Source organism: Lycium barbarum, chromosome 6 (genome assembly GCF_019175385.1).
Source record: "Lycium barbarum isolate Lr01 chromosome 6, ASM1917538v2, whole genome shotgun sequence".
NCBI lineage: Eukaryota > Viridiplantae > Streptophyta > Magnoliopsida > Solanales > Solanaceae > Lycium > Lycium barbarum.
The window spans coordinates 28,441,978-28,465,890 of record NC_083342.1 but is presented as its reverse complement, the minus strand read 5'-3'; the positions used below and the strand labels follow the sequence as shown (position 1 = coordinate 28,465,890).

General features: G+C 34.2%; 1 protein-coding gene and 1 long non-coding RNA gene across 2 annotated transcripts; one reads left to right on the top strand and one right to left on the bottom strand.

Moving 5' to 3' along the window:
* Nucleotides 1–336: 336 nt before the first annotated feature.
* LOC132643686 (outer envelope protein 80, chloroplastic) lies at nucleotides 337–10,815 on the bottom strand. The gene is made up of 16 exons (XM_060360200.1): nucleotides 10,118–10,815; nucleotides 8,900–8,993; nucleotides 8,647–8,729; nucleotides 8,447–8,541; nucleotides 8,293–8,362; nucleotides 6,071–6,164; nucleotides 4,851–4,935; nucleotides 4,716–4,751; nucleotides 3,757–3,910; nucleotides 3,545–3,679; nucleotides 2,617–2,687; nucleotides 2,448–2,526; nucleotides 2,232–2,347; nucleotides 1,961–2,108; nucleotides 1,344–1,413; nucleotides 337–691 (listed from the first exon to the last, which is right to left on the bottom strand). The coding sequence occupies exons 1-16, from the start codon at nucleotides 10,691–10,693 to the stop codon at nucleotides 537–539; spliced, it is 2,061 nt and encodes a 686-aa protein (XP_060216183.1). The 5' UTR covers nucleotides 10,694–10,815; the 3' UTR covers nucleotides 337–536.
* Nucleotides 10,816–12,511: 1,696 nt separating this feature from the next.
* Nucleotides 12,512–14,925, top strand: LOC132599664 (uncharacterized). Its single transcript, XR_009566929.1, has 3 exons — nucleotides 12,512–12,740; nucleotides 13,629–13,681; nucleotides 14,519–14,925. It is a non-coding gene; the product is annotated as an uncharacterized LOC132599664 (long non-coding RNA).
* The last annotated feature ends 8,988 nt before the right edge of the window (nucleotides 14,926–23,913 follow it).

The following is a 23,913-nucleotide window of genomic DNA, read 5'->3' as shown; positions in this document are numbered from 1 at the left end:
AGAAATTAAACAGTTGTCATATTTCATTAGTTGTTTTGTGTTGTCATAGCAACTGAAGTGCATGCATTTAGTCTTATTGACTAGTTGTGCACATCATTTTTAATAAGCACAATTTTACTGACTTCCAAGTGTTTAATAGGTCATGCGTTGCGTTAAAATGACAATTTTAGTCAATTTCAAGGAGCTGACAATGTACTCGGGCCTTCTAAATATTACTCTTTCCGTCTCAATTTATGTGATATAATTTAACTAAACACAAACTTTAAGAAAGAAAGGAAAACTTTTGAAACTTGTGATCTAAATATTTGCATGGCTGTAAATCATTTCATCAAGAAAAAAAGAAAAAGTTTTAAGTTAAGTTATTTCTAAATATAGAAATGTATCTTTCTTTCTGGGACAGAGGGAGTATATGTTTGCCTCTACGGTCATATACATGTTACATCAACTGATAGAGATGTAAATGAATTAACCTAAGAAAGCAAACCAAAAGAATAAGATGATATAAATGTCAATAAAAAAAGAGGTAGGGAATAGTATCAGTTCCTTAGGCCAACACCAAAGTGAAACCTCCCAGTCCGCTGGTCATTGAAGGCGTACTCCAGTCTTAAAGGTCCCAATGGAGAGTCTACGCGAATACCAACCCCACATCCATATCCACTTCCAGGTTTTCGCCTTGGTCCAGCGGGATCACCTGATAAGGAAAAAACAACATTTAAATGAAAGGTCGCCAATGTACAATGTAAATTCCAGAGTTCAAGAATATATATTCCGGGGGCTAGCTCGACCACGGTTCAAAACTTGGTGGATAATTGGTGCATCCCTCTCCACTTATATACCAGGCTTCTATCTACGGCATGATTCGAACTCGTGATGTGCGTCCAATCCACACATCACACGCTACATCTTACCACTAGACCAAAGCCCGGGGGCTCCAGAGATCAAGATTTAGTCAATGATATAATGCTTTAGCATGACAGAACAACAAAGCATGCAGGGCTAGATACATCCCTTTTCAAGCAAAATTTACACTAACTTGAGTAGAGTGCTGGTCAATGAAGCCTCAAGTCTAGTAGATAAATTTGACACTCAGATTAAATATAGTTTACATTTCCCTTCATGTTTGTGAATTTAGTAGATGTTGCCTATTATCCAACAAGTATGCCGATGTTTATTCTACCAATTTGGTCGCAATTAGACTACTCCCACCATTAAAAATGATTAAAATGGTATGAAGTACTCACAATCGGGGGCGGGGAGGGAGCGGCGGCGGGGGGGGGGGGGGGGGGGGCGGGGGGGGGCGCACTAGCCAAAATAGTAAACAACATCACACTAGATATACATACCAGGAACACTTGGGCCAGATCCAAGGTCTGTGCCATAATCAGCAAATACAGCCCCCCCTACTGGCCCCATCTGCAAAACGTGGGAATATGATAAGAAAGATGATCCATAGCAGCATTCACTTCAAAGACGTTTATTTTTTATGACAGTTCAAAGACGTTTATTTAACTAATATATTGCATAGAACCCAAGGGTGTGCCTTAGTGGTCAATGAAGCTGGAACAAAGACCATGGGAGACTGGGGTCTAGAACATAGTAGAGGCAAAAAAGTTTGGTTTCTTCTCATCTATCCAAGCACTGGAGGCAGTGAGTTATCTGGCAGTTGTACTGTAGGCGTGGAAGGATGCAGGTCTGTCCTGGTGTAATCAAGGTGTATTCAAGCTGGGCCCGAATCCACAGTTACCAACAAGAGAGAGAGAGAGAGAGAGAGAGCTAATTGTAAGGAAAGAAACATAGAGCGGGGTGTTATAAAAAATAAAAGAACATTAGCAACAACCATCTTGGTAGAGTCAAGATAGCACCAGCATCATTGGGATGGTTGAGAAAGACAGCAAAAACCACCAATATCTAGAGAAATGAGTTCATTATCAGATTATAGTGTCCAACTGCCTCTACTTACCAGAGGGAATGAAACTTCTCCACATCCAACCACATAAGACCGGCCGGAGCCAACTGCCCCTTCTTCATATCCTCTTACACTATTGGTTCCACCAATCGCAAATGCTTCATGAGGCGGAAAATTACCAACCACATGACCACCAGAGAAACTGCAAAAAGAATCAGAATAGCCAGCAATTTAAGTTACGGAAATCTTTAAGAGATACAGTTGAAGGAAGAAAACCCAAATTTAGCATCTTTTGAGCTAATCATCAAAAAAATGGAGAATGTACCTTAGGAGGAGACGCATAGGACCTAATGCCAATCCTTTTCTAGCACGAGCATTGACTCTGTTGAAAACTAGCCACTCCGACCACACAGGAAGTCCTTGATCCATGTTGAAAACAAACTGCAAAACAGCAGGGTAATAAAGTTAAGGGTGCATCAAGAATTTATTCTATCCCTTTATTTCCTAGACAAGGAATCTGGCAGAATATTAGGGAACCGACCACAGAAGAGCTGGGGTCACCGGAACCAGTATAGACAGTCTCAAGTTTGGCAAGTAACATATCATCGTGAGTGTTGCCGCTGCAGAAGTTCAGAAAGGAATACATTGGACACTTTCTTATGGTCAGATATACAACACTTTATGCAGCATAAACCATCACCAATCTATACCTTGCAGTAAGTGGACTACTGTAGTAGTCCCTTATAATAGGACTCCCCTTGTCATCCCGAGCACCAGCACGCTGAGAAATTCAAATAGGAAAGGACAAGTAGCAACATCATTAATAGAAATGGGAAACAAAGATATGCAAGACTCTGGGAAAGAATAATTAAAACTCTGTTGAAGTCCCAAGACTAGAAACAAGAAAGGAGTCTTCATCATCCTTGGCACACTCTAAAATCTTTTTCCGTAAAAGATTATTCAAACTATTCATGCCTAGCTTCTGCTCATTATTGCATAAATGACTCAAATTATTCCTAGGGCTTGTTATCATTGCAACGCTAAGCAAGAGTAACATTTATCTTCTATGTTTTAGATAAAGCACATTTAATATTTCTCTTTCACTTGTTTCTCAAAAAAAAAAAAAAAAAAACTCTTTAACAACGAATACTCCAAAGCTTGTGTACTGGAAATACTCTTTGGTCCCTGAAACAACAGTGGTTCAAGGAAATTTTATTAATAATTAGGGATTGTACGTTCAAAAAATGTAATTACTAATAACCCCATCCCCAAAATCCCATCTAGACACGAATTAGGATTCACTCCTACATACAGTAAATTGCACGCTAGGACATCCTGCTGAGGTTGGAAGAATGGAAAGGTCTTCGAACATTTGATTCTCGACACAATACATATTTTCGTGGGCCCTGCATAAACAACAGTTGAGTTTCTCACAGGCAGAAATTTTCATTCTCCTGGAGTAACCAATTCAACTCAATGTCAACCGGAGACTACAAAATCAACTGTTATACTCTCCAAATATCAATAAAGGTATTATCACTACATTACCCTCTATAACCATGCAAACCATAGCTGAAAGTAAAATAATCATATCACGGGAGGGCATAAATAATCCGAAGACACTAATATAAAAGCTACCTGAAATATGATTCCAGCTGTCCCATTCCACTTTGGCCTGAATGGCCGACTGTATTCAATCCCAGCAGTGACACGTCCTATCGTCAGGCTACCATCGGGTTGATTATGAACAAGTGTCCCAGGTGTCCTCGAATTCTAGTTAAAATAGGAAGTCAGGTAGAAAAGAGCTCTCCAAAACTGTTGTGATATATACTCTAGGGAACTTTAATTACCTGTATCATAATTGATCTTGAAGTCCTCTTGTCATCTCCTTCAATCCATGGATCTGTGTAGTTTATCCGAAAGATTGAGTCAATTTGCCCCCGCTCTAGTGACAAATTCAGCTTTTGATTTCTCCCGAAAAGATTCTTGTGGTATATGGCACAACTGAAATGGAAGGACATAATGAACAGCATATCCTTGGGGAAAAAATTGAAAGTGATCCTTTCTTTTTGGGAAAATAATTCAAGGTAGAAATTTAGCAGACATATCGACTATAATACATAACTGCTAATACTCAGCAGTTAACTGCTAGCAGTGATGTCTGCTTATAGTGATCTAAGGCTTTGTTTGAGAGAGCTATCCTGTCTTTCAAAAGAAGTCCATGCAAGAATTTCTTTCCTAGAACTATTTTAGCTAAAAAAGGGTAACTCATTCTACAGATTTCTTTTCTGAGAAAGATAGTCACATTGGTCTTTCATAATGTCCTTCTCATAAAAGCTATTTAGAGTAGATTTGCAGCTCGCTAAATAAAAACACCAAAAAGTAATGGAAATATTTAGATTTTGCAGAAGTGCTCTCCAAGGGAGCTTTTCTTAAAAGTGCTTCTAAGTAGTGCACTGAATATGCTGTGTTTTTTTTTTTAGAATAGAAAGTCACTTTAAACCCTTAGTGGTTTTTGTTTGAGAAATTAAACCCTTCTGGTTTCGTAAGAAGTTGTCCCAAATATTTGGTAGGAGAACTCTCTATACTTGGCATACGTATAGGTTTCACCAGCACAATTTGATAACAGGACAGCCGGAGTATGTGACATAAAAAAGTTCAATTCAACCACCTAGAAATGTAAACAACAAAGTGTTGAACAAACTTAAAAGAACCAAGGAAGAAAGCCAAGCTTTGACCATTAACCCCAAAAAGATCTCCCAAAATTGAAAACAGACCTTAACACAGAATTTCATACTATCAAAATTACCTGCCAATTAATCCAGCAAGGGGTCCACTTGTGATCCTGAAATTGAAATACATACCAGTAAACAACAGTGGAGAAACCAAAAGAGACATAATGAAATAGTAGTTTACCAAGAATAATTTCTCAAATATCACATACCCACTAGAAATTCCACCACCGGCAGAAATACCACCCCCACTCTTGCGCTCGACAACATTCATAACTAAGTCTACCTTACCAGTGTCTGCAATATTAAATCAAAAAGTTACTCTACAGAAAGAGCAATAGTAGCACACACAGTAGATGGCCAGAAGGGTAAGGAGGGGCCCTGAGCCCACCAAACTTTTCGGTGTGCATACAGTCTCTTTTATATGTACGGCATTTTATATAAAGTTTTTGCCTAATCACTGTTCACCCCCAGCACCAAAGAGACCCACAAGCAAAATAGCTTTTTAGTTATTACTAAGTTTTTTAGCTGAAAATTTAACAAAGCAGACAATTTTGCCATAAACTCTTAACACCTTCTCTAAGAACAAACCACTTCATTACAAATCTGTTTAATTTTTGCTATTCATTCTCGGATCTAATACATGATATATTTTGCCTATTACTATTTCAAGTTAGATTAGACTGTAGTTTAAAGCTTAGTTATCACAAAAAGACGTTGGTTTTTAGGTTGATGTCCAAAAAGCTACTAGTAATTAAAGTATAAAGTGTTTTTCATGTTTCCAAAAGAAAAAAGAAATAAACTTTTACAAGAGGGAACACTTCATTTGCCTCATAATGCATCTCTTAAAGTGGAAGTGGTGTCTGTTAGTAGTTTTTTGTAAGTAAAGTGATTTTATTAAAAGTATGGAGGGGAAAAAATGTACAAGACATTCAACTCCGATTATAGACTTAAAGGAGTCAATTAAGTCCAGCAGATCCCTAATTCCTTCAGAGCTTCCTCCCATTCTCCCAAAAAAAAAAAAAAACATTGGAGACATCTATATTTTACAGCAGCAATATGTTCTTCTTCCCATCAAAACACCTACGATTTCCTTCTAGCCATATAGTCCAAATTATACAAAGGGGATGAAGAGCTAATGCTTGTTAGTTTGTTTATCTAATAAAGATTTTCCGAGGTATCCTTAACTTTTTCTTCGTTGCAGTGGCCTGCATACACAATATCTCTACAATTTCATTATTATGATTCTTTTTGTTGATACTATAGTATCATTTCATCCTTGATTTCTGTCATTAATACCCCCCCCCCCCCCCCCCCCAGACCCGAAAGAAAAAGAAAATATCCCAGTGATGCCCCATTTAACAAAGATAAAAATGCATGTATGCACAAGTGCAACAACATTAGACAGTTGAAACTATCTTCACTAAAGCACCTCCAGCAGGTTGGGGAATAATGCTAACATCTTCCATAATGCCCATAGCTAAGACAGTGTCCACATCTCTTTTCCCTTGAAGCATGCTGTAAACCTAAACAAGAATACACGAAAATTGACATTCAAACAAGCACAAAGATAGTGGATTTCCCAGGAAGAAATATGGCACACAGTTTGAGAAATTTCCATGCAATTGCAAAATCAGCAATTTCACTTATGCCAATTCCCAATTAAGAAGTTATAGAAGCAGCTAAGAGTAAGATAAAACTCTTTTGGTCATTTGATACATTATGTGTACCCTCTAAAAGAGGATACCATGATTAAGGACCTCTCTTGCAATAAACAAAAAGAAAGACAAGTCAACTTTGTGACTTCTAGATTGAGATGTTTGAAAAGATAAACTGGAAAAAGCTAGGCTTCTATCTTGTACAACAGGCACAAACGAGCAAAAGTTGGAAAAAGAAATGGACAGAAGGAGGGTATATGCTAAGACTATTTCTCTGTTTACGCTTCCCAAGTAATCATACTGCAGGTCAACCACAAGTAATTGTATTGCAGGTCAACCACTTTTGCAGCAAAAATTGGGATAAAACCTTCCACCAATTTCACTCAATCAGAAGGTGGAAATTGGTAAAGGAAAAAATGCACATAATTTGCTAAGCATTAGCGTTTTCTTTCTCCATGCTTCCGGATAATGTAATCACTTTGCAGGGCCAACCATTGTAGTAGCAAAAATTAGGATGCACCTGTTCACTGACGTCTATTCATCAGCAGTACATAGGGTTCTTGATTAAACATATGGGTAGTTGCACCAATATGGATAAATCCATGTGCATTGACTTCAGTAAAGTAATTTATGTTGACTCTTCATTTTACCAAGGCATATCCACATGGATATGGATACTTCAAATGAATATGTCAAGAAACAATTAAAAACTGAACACATCTGTGTTAACTCCACTCAAAGGTTATAACGTATCTTATTCCAACCTTCCCCAATTCCTGCTCTCTTCCACCACCTCCCACCCGAAAAGAACTGAATCAGATTAGCAGTAGTCAATTCTGAATCTGTCCACTGATCAAACCCCAGGGAAAATAACAGTTGGATCCTCTCTTCCAAAAGAATATCAAATTAAACCAATGTTTTTTTTTAAACTCAAATTCAACCAATGTACTCCAAAGTAAATGCTATTTTTAGGTTCGATCCTAGCAAAGGCAGCAAACGTGAGGTGACTTCTTCTCATCGGTCTAAGTCTAGGTGGATAGAATTACTCGGTACTTAAACTGGTGGAAGATAGAAAGTATCAAGCGGATTAATCCTACGCCTGAGCAAGCTGGCTCGGACACCAGTTTTTTTTAAAGAAAAGAATATATGCAATTTTTTTGCATACATCTCCCCAATTTGCCAACCCAGAAAAGCCTAATCAGCTATCCTCTTCATCACATGGTAGGTTAGAAAGGTTGTCTAATGAGATGAAGCTGCAATTTGGAAAAATGATAACCAAAAGATGTATCTTTCTTGATAACCAAGAGTTTCGTGAGGGCCAGTGGCACACAGTTCGAAACTCAGTGGATAATAGGCCTACCCCTCTACCCTTCTCCACTCAAATATTAGGCTTTTGACTACAACAGAATTCAAAGACGTGATGTCTGCCTAACCCATACATTACGCGATATGTTCTTACCACTAGACAAAAGTATATCTTTAAGAAGAAAATAACTAAATTTATACAACAGGTAGCTGTAACTTTTTGGCATCCAGATTAACCTAAATAAAAATGAGAATAGACTTGTTGATCAAGACTGCAACCTCTTTGTTCTCTAAAAGGTGACCAAACTGGTAAAATTATAACTTCCTATTGATTTACGCATAACGTTGACACTTGCCAGGCAAAATATGACCAGCTATTAGCCTACAGAATGAACCTACTACTAAAGCTTCAGGTTCTGCAGAATGAGAGGGTACAAAACAAACAAAAAAGAAAAGGATACTAGGAAGCTCACTACCTGACATACTTTACCTACTTTAGTTCGCTACTCTTATATACTTGAAGTCTTTTAACCTACTTATAGGAACACAAAAGTACTAAGAATGTGTTTCAAATTGTAAAAGTTTCAGGTATTACAAGATGTATATTAGAAGACAGCTTAAGACTGAGGTTTAAAAAGAACAAAAAAATAATCAAATGATGCTAGACTAAAAAAGACCTGTTTAAGCATACCTGCCCTTTCTTTGTAGTAAGTTGCCGAAGTATAGTTTCAGGCCTTGTTTTCCCTACAGTTGGCTCACCACTGAGACATGCAAGCAAGTGTAAGATATTGCTAAGATTTAGTGCATTCACTAAAAGCATAGGTATAAGAAAGTTGGGTTCTTACGTCCTATCAAGGAAACGGATGGCAATGTTATTCACCTCTGCTTCAGAAATTTCTAGCTTAATCATACCTCCAGAGAGCATCTCTATACTCGATACCTACAGTACAAGATAATTCTAACTCAGATTTCCGAAATCACAATGTAAGGCATTCAAAATGAAAATAATTAATGATAGGTTGCATATGTCATATCAAGTGCTCACCGCTCCAAAAAGACCCCGCTCCATGTACCAACCATTTATAGAGCTTATTATTTCATCTATCCGCTTGATATTAACAATTTTTCCTGCATTGCTTGACACCAACATAAGCACAGCATGGGTTGCTTACCATACAGAATGTAAGATATAGGCTGATTACTTAAAATACTTGAAAGAGAAAAATCTAAACCAGAAGCTCTTGAATATGAAAAGAAATGACAATAGAAGGTGTATAGAGAGTAAAAGGTTGGTGTACCATATCCATCTCGAAAAGAATCCTCTATAAACCTTGCTGGAAGCACATTGGCTCCTTCACATACCAAACCGTGGAACTCTTGGTTTGGTTCTACCTTATGCCAAAGCATAATGATATAAGCAATTACACATGGCAAAAATGAGGAAATAATACATTTTAGTTTAATCATTACAACCATTTTGGAATGCAGGGAATACTTAGAAACTTTTAATTTGACAATACAATCTCCATTTGCTTATCGAAAAGAAACTAATTAAATTTGATTGAATTTTAGCCAAGTCGAATAAGTGTCTACAGTTGTTGAAATTTCAATAAATGAAGTGAAATAACACTAATTGAATTTATTTTTTTCGGCCAAAGGTAGAATAACACTATTTGAAAGTTCTATCTTTTTAACCTATGCAAACATAATATCTTATATCCCAATTTGTGTGTCATTTTTTGCTTAAGAAACAAACTTTTAAGCTAAATAAGATAAATTACTCCTGCAATTTACTTACATCGAAATGACAGAAATGATTCATATTACTTTGATCAAGACAATCATTTTGAAGCATAAGTAGTACTTAGAAACTAATACAACAATAACTACTATTTTGGGCCGGCTATATCAATACTGAACATCTATTCCCCCACCCCCCAATTTGGGCCCATATCATTCTAATAAGGGGTCGTTTGGTAGGATATATTAGAGAAAATAATACATGTATTCGCTTTGGTATTATTAATCCCTCATTTGATAGTGTTTTTCAACATATGTATAACTAATATACATTTTTTTTTATCAAGATGTGTAACTAATATACATGTAATTATTTATACACCCTATTCAGTACTACTCTGGGTTATTAACGCATGAATTAGCATGATTAAAGACATAATTGCCCTTGTCCTCAAAGCAAAAGAACGCGGAGGGTATTTTTGTAAACAAATAATTTTTTTAGAAATTACGCAATGCATGTTATTTTTAATACACCACACCAAACTGTCAATAAGAAATAATCTCAGCATAACTAATCCTTGCATTACTAATCCACCCTATTCAGTACTATTCTTATACGTCCTACCAAACGACCCCTTGATAGGATGTATAACTAATACCATAGTTGAAAAACACTACCAAACAAAGGATTACTAACACCTGCATAACTCTAACCAGCTACCAAAAGACCCCTAAGTACTTAGAAACTAGTAGTAATATGTAAGGGAAAAATGTACCTGGAAAACCAAGCGAATACCATCTCTAGTATCAACAGCAACAGGCATACAAGAGCAAAAATACCCACTTGAAACTATCCTATGCACATCCTCTTGTACCTCTCTCACAGTAAGCGCCGAATTTGGCCGACACGCTTTCAATGCATTCAATGCTTCACTCTCCAAATCCTTCCTTTCAAGTTCTTCTCCATCTTTATTTCTCACTAACACTTCACTTATCAACACTCTCTCTTCATTCCCGGTTTTCGGGGTATCCAAATTGCTGCTCAATGCTATTGATGCACAGCAAAGTAGAGGTGCAGTAGTATTTGGTAAATTCCAAGAACATGGGTTTATGTTTCTTGGTTTTGTTAGGAATTCAAGAATTGCATTTTGGGGATTGAATTTTGGGTGTGGGAATTTGAATAAAGCACCATTTTGATGAAATGGGTGTGGGAATTTGGGAAAATTTTGTAGGATTAAGTGTAGGTTGGTGAAGAATGGGTTAGGGGTATTATGGTGGTATAATGGAGGGGGGGAGAAGAGAGGGAGTTTGATGGAAGATGAAGTGAAGCGAATATCTTTGTTTTGGGGCATAGCTGAATGGTGGAATTACTAGGGTTTTAGGGGTTGAAGAAGAGAGCTTGCACTCCACTCTACTGATGCCTGAGAGGGACAAAATCACAAAACCCCCTTTTATGATTTTTTATTTTTTATTTTTGCAAAAGTCAGTAACATAAGACTGTTTTGGTGAAAGACATAAGAACTAATTAAAGAAAATAAATAAATATGGAGAGTCGGAAATGAAATAATCACTTGTATAGTGTTGGTGAATCTATTCTCTTTTTTATGTTTTCTTGATAATGTCATGGATAATATTAGTATATGATAAAGAAAATATGAATAATTTAAGAGGTCCTTGTCATGTTTGATTCTTTCATACTATTGTGATTTATGATATTATGCTTATCTTTTTTATTTTATTTTTTTATATAAATGTTTAAACTATTTATTATTAATTAATATAAAAATTATTTGGGTTAGTTTATCTTTTCTAATAAATTCTTTTATTTAGTTAATCTTATAAACATCTTTTTGATAAAAACAATTTAAAACTCAATTCAAAAAGCTTCAAAACACAAAGTAAGCTGGGAAAAAAACAGCACAATGCATAAAAATTCCACTATGCGCGAAATTCTGGAAAGAATCGGACCGCAAAAGTCTATTGTACGCAGCCTTATGCATTTCTGTAAGAATAAAATTAGAAAAACATATTGAAATGGACACAAACAAGAGGCCAAAATAATCTAAAACATAGCAAGACTAATTAAATGGAATCATTTCATTTCAATTATGTAGGAACAATCATATACAAAAAACTCAAAACAATAGAAGTAAGAATGGACTTGATGTGAGTTTGCTTCACTATCCACTTGATGTGAGTTTGCTTCACTATCCTCAAGTCGGATAAACTTGAAAGAAAAAATTTCATAATAAATGATACTATAGTTATGGTTTCTTTTTATCAAAATTACATAACTATGTTTTCTAAAAGAAAAGTCACAAAACTTTCATTAAAGGAGGACCGACCCAACCCAACCAATTTTTGACAAGTGTAATTATAATATTTATTGAAAAGTGTTACATTTTGTTGTACGGTAAGAATTGAATTTTATGGAGTGATAGTTACTACTACTAGTTATCAGTGCATCAGAAGATTTTCAGTGTATCAGAACTATTAATCTTGTGATAAATTCTTTCTAATTCATTGCCCCTTTTAGTTGTTTAATTGACTAGAGTTGTTTTCTTGGAATATTTTGCTTGAGGTTCTAGGGAAAAAATGTACAGATAAGGAGATGTGGATACTTTGAATCAGAGAACTATGGAGACAATAATCACTATTAGTTTGGATGAAAATCTTGAAAATAGAGATGCAAATTTGGGGCAGAATTTGGACGGTCATTTCCAAAGGATGTATAGCATACGTCATATTGATACATTTGAAGGTGGTAAAAAAATGGTGGATTATCACAGTATCTGTTATATCCCGTATTTTTGTACATTGAAATATTTTTAAGCTAATCGAGATAAGTTAAGGACAAGATTATTTTTTGATATGAAATAGAGACTTTTAATCCCCGATTTTAATTAGTGCACAAATTGCTTATAAATTTTATTTGGTATAGAAATATTAGTGGAGATTAGGGATTAATTAACCATGATTAGATTAATAAGTGGGGATTAGGGATTATATTAATATTAAATCATGTCATTAGTGTGCCAAGTGGACCCCACTATGGCATGGCCAAATCTGATTGGCCCATGCCATAAGTGGGGCACGTGTAAACTCCTTGGACAGCATATATAACATATAAGATGACTAATTGAATAAGTCATCAACTTCATTTATTCATCTTCAACATTTGTTGAATTAGAGAGCTAGAGAGAGAAGCTCCAGCCATGGCAGCTCACGCCCATGGCTGTGCAAATTGAGCTCACAATTCTTGATGCCAAATTTAATTTTCTAAGGTGTTCCAATCACTTAAAGACCATTAGCAACGTGAATTTGAGCATTGGGGGCAGCATGAACGTTTGTATTTAAATTCATCAACTTCAGCAACGTTAAGGAGTTAAACTTGTTAAGGTAAGATTTAATTCTCTTCTACATGTTTTAGAGGTGGTTTGGACTTGTTATAATTTGGTAAATGTGAATTGGATATAAGGAATTATGTATGTTGATGTTGAAGTGTCGTTTGAGCCGTGTAGGGGACTGTTCTAATTAGAAATGGTGAATTAATTTTAAGTAGCATTTTGGTTATTGTTGTCATGGATTATACGATGAGAGTGAAGGAATTAAATGGTTAAAGTTGAAGTTGAATTTGTTTTGTGGGTTGTTGTAAGGACTTATTGTGATATTAATGTAGTTTTCTTGCATATGAATGAATGATGTTGTTGTCGTGTGTTCGCTGGTATAATTCACTAATTTAGATGAAAGGAGTGTATGAAATAACGTATAAGAAGCGTATGTGGTTTGCTTGGTGTATTCGTAGATGTTCGTAAGATTATCGGGCATCTCTATGTTGTTAATTAGGGGTTGTTCTGGGCATGTTGTTATTCTTGTTGAATTAGAAGATTAAGCATAGTTAAGATTATATATTGTGTTGTTGTATTGGTTGAGCTGTTACAAGGTCGTTTCGATGAAAACGTTATGACTATAGACCATTAAGGATAATTTGAATATGTCGCAATCGTATGTAGATTATTATCGAATGTTGTAATATGTGGGCTGATTGGAATGTCATGTGGGCTGATTGGAATGTCATGTGGGCTGTTCGGAGTGTTCTCGAATCTTTTCTTGATTAGTCTTGATATAGTACTTAAACGTGTGGTTATGGATGTTGATTTGGTTGTTTTATAGTTGGCTTGAATATAAGGGAAATGCCGCCTAATCTTCTAGAAACGAACTACTAACGTTGGAATACATTTTGAGCCTTTCCATAGCTTAACCATAGTTCTTAACGTCTTAATATAGGTTGAGACACTACGGGCAGCGTATACGTATTGTATTACGGATAAGCGTTGAAGGTATGTAAAGCTATCCCTTCTTTCTTTTGGCATGTCTTAGATATAAGTGACGTATGATATGAGCTTTGGGGTAATTCTATTCATAAGTTTCGAGTGTGATTCATGATTCTTATTCACTTCTTGATGTTAGAACTCTTAAGGTAATTGAGCTATTGCCTCTCAAGTCTTCTATACGTTGGATAGTAGTCGGTATGTATAAGCTCCTATTCTTAGAGACTCTACGATGACTAATGTCCTTGACTTCCATAAGCTATTTCATATTATCTTGATACATGTCTATGATTTCTGAGGCTCTATTTGATATAGTCCATAGTGACATTTAAAGGGTACTCAACATGACTATCGCCTTTGATACTCGAGTGTTAGTTATTCCACTTATTCTATTGAGTCTCAGATGATGATTTAGTTGCATGTGGTTACTCATGATATTCTACTCGTGCATACTGTTATTGTGTCGTTCACCGAGTCTCGGGCCGGGTATGTATCCGTGCACAGTTTCACTGCATTGTTCACCGAGTCCCTCACTAGAGGGTCGGGTACGGTATATGTATATGATGATATGATTATAGCACCAAGTCCCATGATGGGCCGGGTATGGTATACGTGTACACGACTTTATTCACCGAGTCCCATAATGGGCCGGGTATGGTATATGATAATGATATGCATGATTTTGTTTCGTAAGGCACAGGTACAGTGATTTCTTGATTATCATACTTGTCTCCTGGAATCTCTACTTCAGTTATGATCTTCCTTAATGCATTTCATGCTTTATATACTCAGTACATATCTCGTACTGACCCCCTTTTTTCGGGGGGCTGCGTTTCATGCCCGCAGGTGTAGATACTCGCTTTGGTGATCCTCCAGCTTAGGACTTCTACTCAGCTGTCTTGGAGTGCTCCATTGTTTCGGAGCCTAGACTTTTGGTACAGATCCTTTTGATGTATATATATATGTTTATCCAGGGGTACGGCGGGGCCTTGTCCCGTCATATGTCACTATTGATACTCTTAGAGGTCTGTAGACATATGTGTGGGTTGTGTACAGATGTTGTTCGGCTGTGTTAGCATGACTTATATTTGGGACGTTCCCATACGTAGTGGCAGCCTTGTCGGCTTGCATATATATTTTGGGATGTTCCCGTATGTAGTGGCAGCCTTGCCGGCTTGCGTGTTATGTCATGCTTGATTGATTGTGACTCCTCAGGAGAAAGGTTACCTTGATGTATATATATATGTGACAGTTCTGAGACGACGTTTTGTTTTTACAAGTTTCCATATTATGTTTAGTTTCGGGTTGATTATAGCTAACAGGTACGTATACGAGTGTCCAGCTCGGGCACTAGTCACGGCCTACGGGGTTGGGTCGTGATAGTATCATTCTTGGAAAGGTTTAAAATTGGACCAGGTCAGGTCGGTCTTCTTTTAATCAGGTATGTATTTATTAGATTAAAACTAAAAAGGATCAAAATGTAGAGTAAAATCATCACTCACCAGAAGGTTGAGTTTTTCGGCAATTATGACTTTTGTGTTGGTAGGATGAAAATTCTGTAATGTTTTTGTTAGAAAATATAACTATGTGACTTTGGTGAAAAAATCATAATTGTCTGATCATTCATTAAGTTTACCTTAAACTTGAAGCTCCCAAACAATGCTAAATGGTTATCCTTTCAACATACATCATATCTACATCACTACCTAAACCTAAGATATAAATAGACACATATGTCCTTGCAGGTGATTTTTGGTTTGCTTTTGAATTTTATTTATTTTTTAAAAACAACATAAATAAAAAGAGTAAAAAGGAAACTTACAACTTTACTATGAAATAATAATAATAATAAAGTACACGACAACAAGTAATATAGCTGAAAAACTTTTTTTTCTGGTGGGAGGGGGGGGGGGGGGGGGGGGATGGGGCATAGATTTTATTGCTCTTCAAACTTATGTAAAAATGAACAAAATTAGCTTTTTATTTATAGAGGAGTTGAAGTTGCTTTGTAAGCAACTTTCAGAAGCTGTTGTGTCTACTTGTAAGCTACTTCATGAAGCTTCTTCACGAAGCTGGATGCAGAGCTATTTATAAGCTATTTGTTAGTTGCTTGTAAGTTCTGGAGTAATAACTGGACATCCACAATTAAGTGTATTCATAACACTCTCCCCCCCCCCCTCCCCACCCCCACCCACCCTACATCCCATGAATGTTTATTAATAGATAATGTGCATCATTAAAATCTTACTGTGAAAAATCCAATGCTAGAAAAGTGCACATATCTAGTAATACGCATTTTTAGCTGCCTTATTAAAAACCTTACCAGAAAAACCCAAATGAGACAAAATCTTGGTTAAATAAAAAAGTGTACAACGCGTATTTTACTCCCTTGATTGAATCATCGTTTAATCCTTGAAGACAATGTATTCCAATCTTGTACACCAATTTATCATATGTTGAGATTGACAGTGCCTCTGTGATCAGATTTGTCAAATTATCATTTGATGAATTGATTAATCATCCGCATCTCCATTCCTTCGATAGAGTTGAATCATCATATAATATTGTTTTTACCAAACACATTCCTGATATCCTTTATAATTTCTTGTTATCTTTGTAATATCTGGCTGTCACGTAGAACAATGTTGTAGGAAAGTAACCCTCGTGGGGAGAGATAACATGTCTGGATCGAACATTTATGTCGATTAAATGAATGTCGTGTATATAAAAAAAATATTGACAATATTTGTTAGGATAAACACATTCATTTCACGGCTTTTATTTGCAATATGCAATTGATATTATTTTAATATCTCCGTGTAGGAGTACAATTATATCATGCTCACAGTAATAACAAGATATAAAATGTATTAATTGCGCACAGATATGATTCTCAGGACCAAGAAATTATGCATTAGTTTTGATGAGGCTTAAATGGATCTCTATTTATATCAAGCAATTTCACAATAAGTGGATATTCAATGGGTATCTCTTTAATATCTTCTATGATATTGAATTTTTTCAAAATCATTCATTTTAAATTCTTACTATAGTATTCCACTATTTTCGAGAACTCCCCAAGAGATCTAATAATATTCAAGTAATCAAGACGCATAAAATTATCGTTTCCTTGTTCGATCTTAGAGCTTCCGTTTATCTCGGGTGAGCTAATTTGTTACCGCTGATTTTTGCCAATTTATTTAGCAATTATTAGGGCCATTTTTTCTTAACTTCTTCCAGCTTCTATGAAACAACTCAGTAATTCCTTGTGATTTTCACACCACTTTTATCTTCATAAATTAAATTTGACTTCGATTTATAGAAGCTCCGGCAACTCTTTCACAAGAGAAATCGGTGCATACGTTCTTCACTACTCAAGCTTCATTCTAATAAGGCAATCCCCTTAAACAGCCATGTGTATGACTTTTTTATTTTATACTTTATATTTGCTCATTCTTTGTTGTTTTCACAGCTTTATAGTACTCCCTTCGTTCCATATTAAGTGTTTTAATTTCCTTTTGGTCTGTCCTAATAAGAGCGCCACTTTCTATAATCAATAAGTTGACAATTCAAACACAATTTGAAACCACAAAATTCAAATGACATTTTAAAACATTACACATCTTTAGAACCACATGATTGAAAAGTCTCCTTATCTTATTAAATTATGTGTCCAGTCCAACTAAGACACTTAAATTGAAATGGATGAAGGAATTGATTTGTTTGAATGTTATGCAAATGAGAAATTTTGCTATAGATTGATTTGATGCTTGCAATTTTTGACATTATACATCTTGATAACATTGTATCTGACAGAGTCTGTAGGTATTTAGATACCGCTTAAAAATAATTCTATTTTTATGCCAAGGATCACCAAAAAGTATGCTGTGTGAATTAATGCGGTTTTTAGTTTATCTATGGTACTGAATGTCATTATATATGATATGCAGTGAGTATAAAATAAACTTAAGTACGCCAACAATAAGGAATTTGCAGTGAGATAGAAGTTGTCTATTGATGTATACTAGTGTCACTTGGCCCGTGCTAAGTCCGGATCCAAATTAATGTCAAAAAATTAAATTTGTTGACTTTTTTTTTTCTCAAAAAATTTGTTCTTACTTCGTTGTTTAGGTAACATCACTTTAACACTTTCTAAAATATTTGAATACAAAAAAAAAAATCTGAAAATTAGAGGAGAATATATTTTTTTTATTTTAAATATTAGACTTTTTTTAAAAAAAAAAAATCAAACATATGCATGCACAAAAGCTCTTTTAATTTATATTTTACTGAAATTTTTTTAGATTATAAACGCCAATGATTCAAATTGAGTTTTTTCATATGTAAAATTAATTTCATTTGTTTCTCTGAATTGAACCCATATTGGCTAACTTATTTTTGGCAAAAGATATGTTGTATTTAACCAATGTTAAAAATATATAATGCTACAATATTGAAATCAATAAAGTTAACTTATAAATAAACATAAATAATTAGAACCCTCGGTATTGAAAGATACTCTTGTAAATGTTCTTTCAAATTAAATCAAACAAAAAAAAAATGCCGAAAAGTCAATGAGATTAAATTATTCTTACTTTAATCTTTCTTTTTCCTTATAAAATTAAGGAGAAAAAAAAAACATCACGTTCAGTCGGACGAATAAAAATTTAATATAGTAAATGATAAATGGTAAATAGCATCAATATATAATAGTACTAAATAATATTATAAGAACAATGTTTTTATTCAAATATGTATCGTTGTGCTTTATGGGGTCCACTATCACATTTTTCATGACATCATAATTTTTAGTGATATGTAAAAAGCTCTTAAAGTTCTCAAAATTTACCAAAATGCGTGAGAATTCACAAAGTAATAAAAACTTTAATTAGGGGTAAAAGAGACAAAAAAAATTCATGTGAGGACTACAAAAAGTTGTTATTCTCCCTTATATATAGTAAAACAAGTGTTGTCTGGCCCGTGCTAAGCCCGACCTCAATCCATCGTAAAATTTGTAGATAGGTATATAATTTTTCTACTCTTACCTCTTTGTTTTTATAACGTAATTTTGACACTTTCTAAAGACTTTGAAAATATTAAAATTATCTGAAAGTTAAAGGAGTATATTTTATCTTAGTTTATGCATTAGATTTATATATAAAAAAAATCAAACAAATGCATGCATCCATGAAAGCTCTTCTAATTTCTATTTTTTTGAGATTACAATTTCTGATGATCCAAATCGAACTGTGTCATATGCAAAACTAATTTCATCTGTTTCTCTGATTAAACCCCCAATGACTAACTTATATTTTGCAAAAAAATAATAATAATACAATATTGAACTATGTGAAAAGTATTTTTTTTTTCTACAATATTTATTGTATGATGAAATAAATAAAGTTAACTTATAAATAAATACAAATAATTAAAGCCTTGGTATTGCAAGATATTTTGTAGATGTTCTTTCAAATTAAATCTCACAAAATATACTGAAAAGTTAAGAAAATTAAAATTCTTACTTTAAGTTTACTTTTTTCTTCCAAAAGATGCATGTCAAGAAATAACATTTTTTTTTTAATTTTTTAAGTTTAATGAACTTTGTTATGGAATCTACATATAGTGTTTTCATGTTGAACTTAACTATTTTGTTCTAAAGCAAAATATTTTAATATTTAAAAAGTGAAAAATATACATTTTGCAATTGTTAAGTATTATTCCTGCTTGGATGACAAATTGTATTTTATTTAGCAAGGGTTTTTAAAACATTTTCAAAATATATATAAAAATAACGTTTTATAGTTTCTCTTTTCAGATAAATTTTGTGTTAGCGCATATGTAAAAATTAGATTAATTAACTATTGTACGCTAAAATACATTTTTAGATTCGGACGGAAGGACTATAATTTACGTTATTGATACCTTTTTAAAGTATTTAACAATGATATAAGTTATTTGCATTTATTCTTTTAATTTAAAACTTAATTCTACCTGAAATTAAATCTTTGTTATTACTTATGTTTGCGAGCATGTACGACATAAAATTATAGAAGAAAATACTTTAAAAAACAAAATTTAAGTTTAATTGGTCGAATATAAATTTAAAATTGCAAATGATAAATGGTAAATAACATTAATAAACAATAAATTATATTGTAAGAATGATGTTTATATAATAATTAATCCTAAATTAAAATAGAATTGAATACCAAGATAATTCTTTACGTGTCTATAATAAATTCCTATAAAAAAATATAATTTGGAATAAGTTTAATAACATTTCCACGTAAAAGAAATCAAATATGTATAAGTGTGCTGTGTGAGGTCACTATCACCTTTTCCATATCATCATTTTGTAGCATGTAAAAATACCCTTAAAATTCTTAAAATTTAATAAAATATGTGAAACTTACAAAATCATAAAAAAAAATTAATTAGGGGTAAAAGAGACAAAAAAAAAAAAAAAAAAAAACTCATGTGAGGACTACAAAAAAATAGGAATTTTCCCTAATATATAGCAGCAATAAATGAGATGGTCTTTCTAAAGACTTCCTTGGTTGCGTTCTTAAAGTGTATTAATGGCTTCAACTTGTTATATATAATATATATGAGTATTATTTAATAATAATGTTTAAATATATAAAAGGAGAAGGGCTACTAGTTAGTTGAATATTTCAAACGTTGCCTTCTGTTGTTAGTTTAACAGTTGTGTTGTTTCATCATTTAATCCAAACGTTGTTTTTTGAGTTTAAAGCACCCATTTGGTGGTGATCTAGGTTTGACTATAAAGGCTAATGCAGAAGCCTAAAAAATAACGTGTATTTTCTTTGTAAAAATATCATTCTGCAGTCTCCTACATTAAAACATATTAAGTCCTGTCTTATTGTTTTCTCTTACAAATCCTCCATTCTTTTGGGTTGAGTTCTTGTGGTAGAAAAAATCAAAGAGTGGAACTTTGATTTCCAGAGTAGGCATTCTATCCTGGGGATGGATTTTCCCGTTAATCATTTGCACAGTATGGGGGAAATTACTATCCTAAAGATAATTTCCTGAAAGCGTCTTGCCTATTCGTTCTGTGTTTCTATTGAATTCTCTTTCGTGATTTCTCTCTTTAATTTGTTTATTAAATTTGTCTTGCACAAAGTTACTCCATTGTTATTTTTTTTAATATTCTACAACACAACTTGATTTAACTAGCTTTGTTGCATGCTCAATTTTATATCTTTTGTAATTTTTGCAATTCGTTTTTGTTCGACTTTTTTTAAAAAAAAATAGTGTTCCTTCCTAAAAGATCGAGTTGGTGGTCAACTGACTATGTGTGTTCTCGCGTTACATAATAAAAGGGGCTTCCATTTATTTGTGAATCTATTTATGTTTGTTTGTTGGATTTCACGTGTCCCAATTAAATAATTAGGTGCAAATGAGAAGCAAAGATTCAGTGGGAAGAGGAGAGTAAATACAAGCAGAGCAAACAGGGGAAAAAAGGAAAAACAACATAGTCAATATATCAAAAATTCATACTATAGACTTTTAAGACATCGCCGAAAGAAGTAAGATTGGATGTACTTGTAAGCTAAATTGGAATTCCTTTGATAGCATACTCATTGTTGAACAAGCGGCACTGCATCAATAAAGGCTTAGACCTTGAGATTGCCGCTTATTCAACAATAGTTCTGCTATCAAGAAAACTTTGATTGCTGGTGTCTCAGACAAAGGAAAAAATGTGACTGACCACTTTTCTATATTTGAATTTGGTAACTGACGGATAATATATTGTTCCAATTTGAGTTTACTTCAAAGGTTTAATATATAAATTAGAATCATTTGTACATTAGGCTCGACATCAAACACAACCCGTCAATGACACGTTAGAGGAATATATTGGCTGCACAAACAAAGGTTAGCCCAACAACTTTTCAGCCATCTGCTTCTGTTCCCATCAAGACTGCCCTTGCCCGTCGACACTCATTAACATGTCCTGAGGTATTTGAACAATCTTTTATGTGCAAATATCCTGTAGAAGAAGGATTCGAGTGAAGTGATATTCTGGAAAGCACTTGAAAGTGTGAAACTAAAGGGCATAGTCATTAAGTGGACCCAACTTTAGGCTTTAAATATTACTACTTAGGTTCTCAGGTAAATTTATCCACTACTACGTAAATATTGCTTAGTAAGATTGATAACGAATGTGGTTATAGGCTATGTTTTAGTATGTAGCTCTCTAAAAATTAAGCTTTGACCATTAATTGAGGTTGTATTCAAATCTTATGATATTAAATCTTCCTACGATTGAAACAGTGAAGCTTTAGAAATTTAATTTTTTCTCATTTTCTTCCACGATTCTCATATTCTTGCCGTTTGAATAATTACAATAAAATTCAGTTATCGATCTTTAATTACAGTGAAAGTTGTGCTAGAAGTAAGTTAAAGGTATTGGCTTTAGTACCATAATTTCTCATATTTCATGATGTGAAAATCACGGAGCTATGTGAATTTCTTTCTATTGCTTGAAATTGATTGACTTCAGTTAATACTATCATCATTCATGCAGGTGCATGTTTTTAATTAATCTTGTTTGCAACAAATTTCGATATGCGGAAAATAAATTGCAACCACAAACAAAATATGAAGAAACGTATATTTTATTGATGAAGCAGGTACAAATCTGTTTATTCCCTTGATTCTTCTCTCTTAGATTTTCTCCGTAATTCGAGAGCCATTACTAGCGTATTTCTTGAACGTAGGAGGTCTATTTGATTTGAACGTCGGGCATCATTTCGGTATTTGGATTTGAAAGACAATATTTGGTGTCTTGATCTCTTTGTGAATACCCATGAGTTTATGGGATATTCGAGATGTGTTTTGATCTCTTCGTGAATATCCAAGTGTTTATAGGATATTCGAGATGTCTTGAAAGACAATATTTGATTATCTCTTTATGAATACCCAAAAGTTTATGGGTTATTCAAGCTATGATTTGATCTCTTTTTTAATATCCACGAGTTTATGAAAAATTTTGAGACGTATTTTCAAGGGAATATGTGCCCCCTTTTACAGGCGTGATCTAGGATTTAGGGTAAAATAGCCTCGAAGAAACCCTAATCGACTTTAGAGTTTGAAGATGGATTGAACTCATCTTGTAGAGTCCTATTTCAAATTTGATAAAATTTTACAGTCTACAAATCTTACTTCAATAATTCCTCTCATTTTCTCCAGAAGGGTGACAAGAATGATTTACTAATAGTGGATGAAGAAAGCATAGAAACGAAGGATGATGGTAAAGGATCAAAAGGCTATACTTCGAAGGAGAGAGTTTCCAAAGAGCAATAGAAACATGCAAAAGAGATGACATAGTTTGCTGACATTGAATTAATGGAGCAGCCAAATTACAAGATGATACCGATTTTGAAGCTAAAGATTCCATGTGGTAAGTAGTTCAAGACGAGGATGTCTTCATACATTGAAGGATTCAAAAAACTAAGTTGATGATTTTTTTAGTTTTGTTATCTTTTTGGTAAAAGAACTGTAGATAACGAAATTTTATTGAAATTAAATTCGTCAGAAATTCGGATAATAGTAAATTCAAGATATATTAGTCCAAATAAATATTACGGATTAATATAATTGGGTTAATTTTTTAAGTTCAATAATATGAATTTAATTAAAGGTCCGGTTTCTATTGGGCTAGTCCAATAATTTGGGCTATAAATAATGAACTCACTTTGCTAAGCCCAAAATGTCACCTTCATAGAGGCCCACTTTAGTGCCATGTGTCAAATGACGTGGCACGCCAAGTCAAACAAATAAGCCTATAGGGTCATGACACGTGTCAAAATGATGCAGCATGCCTAGTCAAATCAAATGCTAATGGAGATGCGCCACGTGTACAAGTGACATGTTCCGGCCAATTAAATATCGACATGTTAGCTTAGATCTAATTGGCCGAAAGGAGTTCATTCTTATCACAACTCCTCCATCCTACAACTATAAATAGGGGCCTCATAATTCAGAAAAGGCACCAGAAATTCAAACAAGAAGCCAGAGGGAACTCGTGGATCAAACACTACAAGTTTTCTACAAGCTGCAAGCCTTTCTCTACAAGTTTCAATTATCCGAAGATCAAGAACGAAGGCGAATCAAATATCAAGGCGTTCAAGATCAAATTCACTTGTTCGTGGTGTCACGACCCAACTAGGGGGCCATGACGGGTACCCAAAGCTGACTACCGAACACCACTCATT

Bases quoted from the DNA above. Each gene is read 5' to 3' on its own strand.
- LOC132643686 (XM_060360200.1), bottom strand. From the start codon at position 10,693: ATGCCCCAAAACAAAGATATTCGCTTCACTTCATCTTCCATCAAACTC. The intron at 6,165-8,292 runs GTATGCTTAAAC...ATTCTTGTTTAG, and splicing joins TTACTACAAAGAAAGGGCAG to GTTTACAGCATGCTTCAAGG. The intron at 2,527-2,616 runs GTATAGATTGGT...GAACTTCTGCAG, and splicing joins AGTAGTCCACTTACTGCAAG to CGGCAACACTCACGATGATA.